Genomic DNA, 11,168 nt, shown 5'->3' with positions numbered 1-11,168 from the left:
GTGGTGTGAAATACACGGCGTTTTGAAAACTGTGTTTTGAGACCCAAGACCTGCACGACCTTCACTGTAGCAGGCATCTAAAGAGAAATTGGGGAAAAGAAAAAGGGTATAATCTGGGGGAGGGTACAGGATTTTGTACATGAAGGAATTCTACTACTCCAAGACACTGAATAGTATATACATACACCAACTGCATCAAATTATTGTATGCAATCTCTAGAACTAGTTGTACACCAATAATCCTTTGTTCATACTTATTTTTTAGTATTAGAATGTCCAATGATAAAATAACATCATTACAAGTCTTGTATTCTCATTTTCACATTATACATTTTCTTATAGGCACATTATGTATATACAGTGGCTATTTCTATAACCAGCTCGATGTTCCAAAACAGCCCTTCTGAATTAAGAGAGATTCTGGAAAGATCTGTGTGTTGCTGAATTTGACAAAGTATTTCTTCAGCGCAGCTGCAGATGTTGTCTCCAGTGCTAAGTCCATTAATTCTCCACAGCTCATCCAAGAAGTCAAGATGACAGCAATATGAATCCGGCTTTGCTGATGTACTTCAAAAAAAAAATATAGTAGCAATTCATGTCCATAGGGTCATTCTAAGGTCATTTTGGAAAGAAGTGTACGCTGGGACTACAGCAGCAGCTTTACTGTCTTTTTAGGACAGGTTGGGGAAAACATTAACAAGAAGGAAGGATTTTCCAGTTCAAAAAAATGAATGTTACTACATGAGAAATGAAGAGGTGAAAATGCAATGCAATTAATCACAAGATACTATTTAAACCGATCTTTTCAATATACAGAGTACTTATTCCACTTGACATTTTGTCAAGCTAAATTACATTCTGCCAATAACGATGTAGAGAAAATAGCTTTTCTGGTACCTCTCAAACAAGTTAGTTTTGTTTTCACACATTCATGTAATTTCACAGAATTTTTTAACTGCCACCAATAGTGAGCTGAAGTCCACTAATACACTGACACATTGGAGACGATCATGTGAAATTAGGTATAAAATATTATTTCTGGTATCTGTCCATCTTCTATTGATGTACCATTGTTGTTACCTGGTGAACTATAAAAGACAAAGCATGTTTTGCTAGCAGTAGGAGATTCGTGGATCACTTTCTTTAAACCTTTTGTTCCATAGTGGGAATCAGGGCCCTGGAAAACATCAAAGAGATTAGCAACAGAATGGAAGTGGGCAGCAAGACCTATAAAATGCTGAAGTTCAAACACTACTGATGTAAGTTATGTTAATAATATAAAATTTCTGTACCCACATCATATCAATTATATACAAAAATCACAGACAACAGAAACAAGTGCCCTATGTCTAAATAACAAAAAAAAAGTTTCTCTGACAGCAGACTTAAACCACTTGATGTTAGCCAGTTAGTAACAAAGAAATATTTTCTAGTATTTATTCTTGTCACATAGGTTGTCTATATTCTCACTTAGTTCCCTGCCTCAGCTTCTTTTAACGTGCAACATTTTTTTCAAACCCACTCAACTTTGATTTCTGTATAGGGCACCTCATTTAAAAGAATATTAAAAGATTTTTGAGAAAACATTGAATAAAGAAAGTTGTCCGTAACATTAAGGGGAGACTTTCCTAGAACAAATAAATCTTTCCTGTATTTCAGCACTAGTATATAAAAAGTGATTAAAAAAAAGCTTTCAGTTTTCTTGACTCGAGCTAGTGGTTAGAATATCCTTGAGAAAAGAAATCAAACTTAAATTTTGATACAGGTCTGCCAGACTAAATATCCTAGATAGTGCTTTTGCCCACACAGAACCAGTGACTTCATTCTTACATCAAGCCAGAAAGTGGGAAGGCACAAAGGACCCAGTTATGAATTCTGTGCTGTGGCACAGAAGAGAGGTAGTAGTCTTACAAGTTACTGTGGAGTTTAACTACATCCTTCTTTAGCACTAAACTTAAAATAAATTCAAGATCTAGAAGACACTTTTCCATCAGAAGACAGATAAAAGAACAACTCTTGCATCAAAATAACATTTTCTTCTATATTGTTAGGCATTCTTACTTTCAACGTTGCACAAGCTGTGTAGCAAACTGTTGGCAAAATCTCTATAGGTTCTTTGAACATAACTCTGAATGTACTGGCTGTTCCATCACAACTAAATCCAGTATCGTTTTGTCCTAGTGTTTGATTCTTCTCATAATCAATTATCTGTACAAAAACATGAAAATAGTACTTTTAGGGTTACAAGCTTGAGAAATATTCTTATTGTATGCATATTGGAAGATTACAAGCAAACACTTGCCTACTCCACCCAGTTTAATTGCAAGGATACTGCAATTTCAGAACTGGAAAGTAGGTGTAATTTCCCGATACCATTAGGGTTGACCCAGCAGCATGCCAAACGATGGCTTGCGAGTTTTACACATGCTGTCCAATCTGTGGGCTAGATTAAACACTGCTCCAACCAGGTTATAGTCTTTGCTTGGGAGATGAAGAATAGCTCTTAGACCTTCAGCTTCTGACCTTCATATATTACATATAATCCTGTACTTAAGATTTGCTGATCTTCGTACACCTACAGAGCCCACACAAGGAAAGCACATTTGCTGGCTGTGGCTAATTTTGAAAACAAGTTTTTACAGATAATGTAAGCAGTCAATGACACATTCTTAAAAGAAAACAAGAACTTGCACTGCTATGTTTTATACAATTTATTTCTATTCTAGATTCAGCATAAAAATTACACTCAGACTACATGTTATTTCTTTTGCCTTCAATTTTAGTGATGAATAGGAATCACTAGCTAAGATGCAGTAATAGCAGATACCTCACTTCTCATTTTGGATAGGAAACCTGATCCACGCTGCTGAAAATCTCATGCAGAAGTTTGGTATCAGGGCTTTAGAGTAACATGAACACTTCTCATGATTACTGCAGTAACAAGAATCCTATCAATTTCAGTATTTTATTAGTAAATTGCCATATAATTTTTAATATCGCACAAATGAGATGAAGCCCTATTCTAGGCAAAATGTGCTCTAATTTTTTTCCCCAGCCACAATCAATAGAAATATTAACAATTGTAATACTGAAGTCCCAAGCCTCTTTCACATAAAAGATGTATTTGCAATATATATTATCACTATTTTAAAACAAGTATTAAATGTTTAACTCTCTGAAGCTCTGCTAGTACTGACGCAGGTCCAAGAAGAAAGGTAGAGACACAGGACTTAAATACCTATCTGAAAAGATTGTGACAAGAAAGTTTCAGATTCATCAGGAATTGGGGATACTTCCAGAATAAAGAGAACATGTGTAAGACGGATGGCCTTCATCTGAACCATAAAGGTACATTAGCCTTTCAGTTTGGATCAGGAGCATGTTTTTCAAGTGAATCTCTTGATCATTCCCACAATATGCTTTGGTTTGCCTTGCAAGAACTAAGTTCTTTTCAGATGAAATAAATCCAGCAAACATGCTGAGCGAGCACATCAAATGCTGTCATCTGCTGACAGGATTTAGAACAGCGGATTGAACAACAGTTAATGCAAAGTAAAAATCCCCAAATATGTATAGTATAGCTGCTAGGTCCTTGGTACTAACTTTTTTGTTCTAAAGATCCAATCTAGTGCACTATGCTACCCATTTACATAGATGTATAGTTTGAGAAAACCTAACTGATGGCACTTCAAATCAAGGAATTTGCAAGTGAGCTTTTAAACTGAGGAATGTGGAAAGCAAATTCCTTCAAAACCTCATTCCAGATACATTGTTTGGAATATCGTAAGAAGAAAGGCACAACTTTTTTTTTTTTTTTTTTCCTTAAGAGACAGACGCAAAAATCCTATCCTTAAGTATAGGATGGTAAAAGAGTAGTAATCATTGAATAGGAAATAGGAGACAAATAAACTGTTTTTTAAATAGGATGCCCACAAATTGACCAAAACAGCAGTTCCAGCAGATGCTAGACATCTACAAAATAAGATAGGGACGATGGAATTTCTGTCCCTCAATAAAGTCACAGATTCTTTCTTTCGCAAAATTTCCCATATATCTAATAAATCAATGTGATGAGATAGTACCAGGTTACGAAATACACAGCACAGAGTAAAACTGTGCCAGTCATGGAATGCTAGTATCTTGTTAGAAAGCTTAGAATCAAATCAAAACTAATCTCAATAAGAAAGAGAATACAAATGGACTTAAATTCCACACTTAAAAAAGGAAAAACTATAGTGCTGGATCAATATTACTAGAAGACAATCCTGACTACAACATGCCAAGAGAGATCAAACAGGCTACAAAAGCAGGAAATAAAATTTTAATGGAGTCTTCAGTTACCCACTCAGACCGGGCAAGTGTCATACCAGGACATGAAGCAGGGGTGACATTTTTAGATGCTATCACTGACCATTTCATGAGCTTGCTAACCAATTGCTCAGTAGGAAGAAACGCAATCCTTGATTTGGTACTGAGTGATGAGCAAGGTCAGATTCAAAATTTCATAATGGAAACACTATGTAACAGTGTCCATAATATACTTAGAGTCAACTCCTGAAGGACATCACATGCCCAAGTACAGTATCGGTACCTATCACCTATTAGGAAAGGCTTGAGGAAAGGGGAAAAAAACTGGCATGGCTGATCAGCAAAAGGCTATTACTGGAAATAAACAAACAAAAGAGGGCATCCTACAGAAATATGAAGTTGCATCAAGATTAAAATACAAAGGTTCAAACTGACAGATTAAAATGTAAAAAATACAATTAAGTAGGCCAAAAGAAGGTTTAGGAACAGCTATCTGAAAGCATCAAAACCAATGTTAAATCATTCTTTCAACACAGCAGTAGAAAAAAGCCCTATAGACTCTCTGGTGGACTAAACAGCATGAAGATACAAAACGAGCAGCAGAACGATAAGGTCTTCACGTAGCAGCCTGGAGAACAGCAATACAAATAAATCATTTACCAGCAGAAGGAACTGGGGAGATTCCCATGCCAGGACAGTGTTTTCAGCAAACCTAAAATTGAAGTAACTTTACAGAAGTAGTTATGGTAACAGTAACATACAACCTTCTGCCTAAGACTGAACATGTAGCAGCAAGTAAGATGTCAATCTTCCCAAAAATCCTCTGGGCAAGGACAAGCCTCAAAAGCCCCAATACATGAACCAGGTGAGCTAAGAGTGTAATAAATACCCCACTGAGTCAGACAAATAGTCCAATATGCTCCAACAATGGCAAAAGAAGATGTTGCTGAGGGTTAGCACACAAGTCTGGGCTGGGCTGTCCTCTCCTCCAGCATCCACAACTGTTCTACTAGGGGACATCTACTAGTGCACATCCCCTTCTATTCCTTCTGGAATCTTCTAATGGACCTGCTATTGATAAATGAACATGTTCAAATACCACCAAATTCAAAACAGGATATCTGCTTCTTATGGCAGTATGCTTACTATCCTCTGCGTTGAAAAAATACTCTTATCCGTTTTGATAGTTCTTCTATCAGTACCTGCTAGTACCAGTAAGAGTTTCCTAGTTCTAATACTCTGGGGTTTGGTGAATAGCAAACAGTTCTGCATTTACCTTATCCATTGCCCTCATGATTTTAGAAGCATTGCTGACACCTCCCCATAGCGTTCTCCCCTACAAACTGAAGGGTCCTAGCCTTTTTGGTCTCTCTTCGTAAGGCAGCTGCCCTATCCCCTCAATCATTTTAATTACCCTTTTCTCTACCTTCTAATTCTACTGCGTGAGATTGGGAACTCCACACAATACTCAAGATGTGGGCATACCTGGCTTTCATATAGTAACACAATGTCACCTTTTATCTTTTCAGTATTTTCCTAATGACACAGTGGGCTTTTTTAGCAGTCATTACATGTTGCGTCACTGATTTCAGAGAGCTGTTGATGACAAATCCAAGATCTCTTTCCTGAATTACTAGAAACTTTATTAAAGGACAGACTTTGTGCACAACTGAACAGATTACAAACCTATGAAACTCCTCTGCAGAAAGCTTACAGGAATTCAAGGTTCGATCAGACAAGCATCCTGAAGAAAGATTCACCAGGAGCTAGTAAAAGAGAGAAACCAAATTGGTCTCGGGAAATGCCTATACTGAAAACGACTGAAGGACAGCAGAATACAGCAGAAAGAGAGAAGAGTGTCACATTGTTCTTACTTTTCCCTAGTCATCCGCTTATGACCACTGTTGGGGGCAAAACACAGGTTAGATTCCTGGCCTATCAATTGCTCCTACCCAAATATACATCAAACCTTTTGTGAGTACTACAAGTGTAGTTTCTGCATAAGCCTATTTAAACAGAACATACTGTACCTGTATATTAACTTGATAGTCTGTGGGTCCATGAATAGATCCATATAATCCAAATCCCACTATGGAAATTCTTCTATTAACTGTGAACCTAATAAGACACAAGCCAAGAAAGGAATTTAAACAACTGTGATGGGAGTGTTACCTTATTCCCAGTCAAGTAGGAAAAAGACACTCATTGAAGAGCAGGGAAGTAAACTGAAAATTACATTAATTTTTTTTTCCAATAACATTTTCTATTTAGATTTCAATAGTAAGAAAAATGCTTTGTAAGGTATCAGCTTTATAGGTTAAAGCTTTGCTAATCTCCCAAGATATTCATTATCACCAAACAAGAAATAACCAGATTCTTCTAAATATCTCCAAAATAAAAACAGATCAAGACTTGGTATTTTAAGAGGAATATGCAGCTAACACCCAAGCAGTCTAGAACGCACCAATTCCTCCTGAACTTTTTTCTTTGTTACTTGGTATTTTATGTGCGCAACAGCCTAAGTTATTTTAAAAAAAAGGAAAACATCAAACGTGCCCAAACAGAACCAGCATGTTTGTTACTGTATCTTATGCCAAAAAGTTAAGATTGAGTAATATGTTCCCTTTCTTCCCACACTTCTCTGTCTCTTCTCCAGTTTCAAAAGCCATACCTAATCCGATCACTTGTTCCACTGTAGCCCCAGCGACTCTCTACTTGCTGGAACCTGTTAATGCTGCATTCTTTTCCTCTAAGGCAACATCTTGGTCGGTCAATATAATCTACTTTAGGTTTAGGATTGACAGTAAAATGAAGAAACAGATTTACTACTTCCCGATCTGACAAGATTCCAGACTGAGCAGGGCCTGTGAAAAGAAAAAACTTCTAAGATTATTTGAAGAATTACTCCAACTGTTGTATTTAAACCACACATATTTGCAAACTGAATATGACAACAATATTTTCCAATGGCCAGAGCATATTCTGCAGAACGTTTTGCTTTCATTTGTGCATCACAACTTTTATTAGTAACATATTAATAACAGCATGTTAACCATCTAAACACTCACAGGTGAAGAGTGCAGAGACATGGTCTAACAGTAACACAAAGAACCCCAAAACTCACCAGCTGCAAACTCTTCAATAGTCATTAATGGAAAACGGATTAAGGAAAGAGCTCTTCCAAGGACTTTTTGTTTGTTTCCATATGTCACGGGCAGTTGTTGTCTTTGACATTCTGCTTCTGCCCAGCGAACAACAGCTCCAAAGAGTCTACTTTCTCGAATACTAAGGGTATCTCTTTCTAGAACTGCACATAATGTGTCTAAAGAAAAAAAAAAGTTAACAGATTTAGATCAGTTTACATCCAAATCAGTAACAGTGCTATACATTAAGTAAGCTTAAAATGTTAAGTAAGCACTAAGAACATTCATAATAAGACATCAAAGATAAGACAACTTACCTTATGTATAAATAAATATCCCAATGGTGCACAGACTCCAAACTAAAAAAAATCATTTTCCTGTTATGAAGACAGCGTATGAACATTCTTCTTGATTCCTAAGAGTGTGTCTATATATAATCTATGTAGGGACAACCAATGTCCTAAAGAATTTCCGTGGCTAGGGCAAGATCAAAACTGGAAGTGACCAAGCGGTGTATGCACACTACTAAAAAACCAAGTTATTCATGATGACATTGTCATATTCTCATCCGAGTAGCCACCTGCCAATCTGGATCAACTACAGACACAAGCAGCAGTGGCACACATAAAACCAGTTTAAAGATACATGAAAGTGATCTTAAACACTGATGTATTTGCCACCCACAAAGCTTGAAAGCAGAACACAGGATGTCAGGCAAGGTACTCTTAGGCGTTTTAGAAAAGCAAGTTTTCCTGTATTTCTTACTCATTCTGGCATTTCATGAATAACAGGTATGCAAAAATGATCATAGAACACAAGCCTGAAAAAAAATATGGTTTCATATTCTGAATCTTCTGTCTTCTTTGGGAATTTTTATATGCCCTGAATTTAAGCAAGGCATGTTTGCGGTCATAGAAAATATCATATTGGAAAGTCAAAACAGATTGGGACTTATCATGAGTAGAGATGAACACTCACAGTCAGGGTACAAATCCCACCGAACACAAGTTAACAATGACTTGTGTTTAATTTCTTAATGACTTGTGACAATTTCTTTAAGCAGCTGGAATACCTTCTTTCAAGTCTGAGTTTTTCATACAGTCTAGCTGAATTGGAGTAAAATCTTAGACACATATAGTAGCAAGGAAATTAAGTAAGCAAATTCACAACTGCTAGCTTTTCATAAAAGATGAAACACTCAAACTCATTGATGTAATGCAGGTGCTGTGGTCCAAATTCCGAGATCCGCAGCTGGCCGTTGCATTGGCACCCATGCAAAGGTGGGTGCAGATGAGGGGGAAGCGAACTACCCCAGGTTACCATGACAAGGAGGTAAGATGCGCTCAGGACTCTGCATACTCAGATGGGAGAGGCGAACAATTCTAGGTTACTGTAACAAAGTCTTCTCACACCCTACAATTCCTGACAGAAGTTTAATGCTTAGGACACAGGAAGTAACTTACCTATATCAATATCAGTAAAGCCTTCTGCACTTATTGCATCCATAGTACTTTTGTCTATTGTGTCAAGACAAAGACTAGCAAGCTGAGGTTCATCAAACAAACGAGCCTAAAAAGGTAAGGAAATACATCTTAAGCATAAAGTTGACAAACCGCTAATCTTAAAAAGCGAGTATTTCTACTCTAAAATTTTAATCTAAATTAAAAGAGGTTGATTTGTCTAAGTACTCTGTGTTTACACCTTAAAGAGCACTTAAATTCTCAAAGGAGTACATAATTAAGGAGAATTTACTAAATGCAACTTTTCCTTCATGCTTATGTTTGTAGTTTTGATAATGTAACTAAAAAAAAAACCTCACAGCAATTCTACTATAGTGAACTGAAGCAAAGTCTTGACAAAAAACAATGAAGAGATTCATGCAAATACACTGTAGAATAAACTGGCTCCATTTGAAATGTCCCAGCCCATTGCATATTTTAATTAAAAAGAAAGAAAAAAATAAGGCAAAAAAGAGCCTCTCCTCCACATTAATAAGAAGCCGAGTCTGTAAAAATCCTAACACAGCAAGAAGACATTTTGACAGATAAATCAGACTATGTGATAGCAAATCCACTGTGAAGTGGATTTAGTAATTTCCCTCTAAACGCTGATTTTCCTAGTAAATCAAAACTAAGCTTAAATTTACCTACTTGAGTAAGCAGCATAAAGGCATTATCTGCTCGGAGGTGCTTGGTTAGAAAATCCACACAATGTGCTTCCAGGGCTGGGACGGCATACTTTTTAGCAGTGTATAAAGTAGTCATGACTGTTTCTGGGCCAATTTGAACTTCATCTGAATAAAGAAACCTAGAAATCAATATATGAATACAGATCATAAAAACTTATCTTGAGGGGGGCAGTCAAGCACAACATAACAGTCTCTTTGCATTTAGAAAACAGGTTAAAGATTTGCACTGTGAACATGCAACAGTTGACCATGTAGCATTTTTACAAATTAATAAGCTAGTTAAAGGGCTGAAGAAAGAATATTACATTAACCAAATGGCATACATTTGTTTTAAATATGCATTACTCCCCAAGACTGATCTGGCTGTACTAGTTATACATAGCTACCAAACTGTAAACAACAGCTGAGCTGCAGAATTACTTAACATACGAATGCATGCTCCTTTGATTCACCAGGAAGAGCTGTATTTCTAAATATCAATACATATTACTGAATTTACTGACAGTGCACACTAGCTTCCCCGCCATGAAGAGACTAGCATCAAGGATTTATACTGTGGTAACATCTTATGTCAAAGTTACGACTCTGAAGTGGTCAGAGGAGAGGAAAGGGAGTAATACTCCAGCAGATGACCTTGACTCTTCTATTCCTGCCGTAGCAAAATGCTCTGGCTTGTCTCCACTGTTTGAGGCTAGATGATCAGTTGAGAGTTTAGCGTAAGCTGTGAACCAAGACAGAAGCCTCCACCAAAACTAGGAAAAAACCTGTGTTTCCTGAGCAGCTGTTATTTGAGACCAGACAAGATAAGACTGAAAGGTTCTGTAAGAAAAAGATGACTTTTAAAAATAACTTTTCTTACAGGTGAAATATTGCTAAGATTATCTTCAAAGTCATCAGTTTTTCAGATAATAATCAAGAATAGCCTGTGATTTACAAAAATACACTTGTCCCCAACACGAAGGTCATTAAACGTATTAAACCAGGGCACATTGGCAAATGCATGAATTTCACAATGAAGACCAAGTCTTTTCTTTATATTTCTTAATATTTGTTGTTCAGAACCTCCTGGAAATGAATGGCAAGCAACATGTAGAGAGGGAAGGTGTGTTTAGAAGGGTTTTTAAATGTAACAATAAACAGTTTGTGTTTAACAGAAGAAAACTTGTGAAGGTAATGGACTCAAACTTGTTTGCAACATGGCGAGATCTAAGTAGTAGAAATCTAGAGTTAACATTTCAACTAAAGTTCTTCACTGTTTATATTTGTTATATTCCAAGAAAACTTTAATTCTCAGTAATTGCTAACACACAACTAAATATGGCATTCAACATTAAATTTGCTGCCACTTACCCACAGGTACATATTTACCATTACAATACTCCAATCTATTCAAATGGCCAGCTTTCACATCACTTTGGAAATGTGAATGATGCTCTAGATTATTCTTTAAATGGGATTTACATCAAACAGCTTTTAGAAAGAATGAGTTTAATTAAATGCTAACTTTTTTTGGTAAAAGTTTCATACAG

The 11,168-nt window shown here is 36.5% G+C and overlaps 1 protein-coding gene across 1 annotated transcript; it reads right to left on the bottom strand.

The window, feature by feature from the left end:
- Positions 1 to 243: 243 nt before the first annotated feature.
- On the bottom strand, positions 244 to 9,754 carry LOC104155940 (BTB/POZ domain-containing protein 1). Its single transcript, XM_009699749.1, has 7 exons — positions 9,602 to 9,754; positions 8,915 to 9,020; positions 7,433 to 7,630; positions 6,980 to 7,172; positions 6,339 to 6,426; positions 2,062 to 2,208; positions 244 to 1,177 (listed from the first exon to the last, which is right to left on the bottom strand). Exons 1-7 carry the CDS (start codon positions 9,713 to 9,715, stop codon positions 1,019 to 1,021), a joined length of 1,005 nt encoding a protein of 334 aa, XP_009698051.1. The 5' UTR covers positions 9,716 to 9,754; the 3' UTR covers positions 244 to 1,018.
- Between the last annotated feature and the right edge of the window lie 1,414 nt (positions 9,755 to 11,168).

Source organism: Cariama cristata, unplaced genomic scaffold (assembly GCF_000690535.1).
Source record: "Cariama cristata isolate BGI_N322 unplaced genomic scaffold, ASM69053v1 scaffold36084, whole genome shotgun sequence".
Taxonomy (NCBI): Eukaryota; Metazoa; Chordata; class Aves; order Cariamiformes; family Cariamidae; genus Cariama; species Cariama cristata.
The sequence above is the reverse complement of the archived record's forward strand: the minus strand, read 5'-3'. Positions and strand labels throughout refer to the sequence as shown.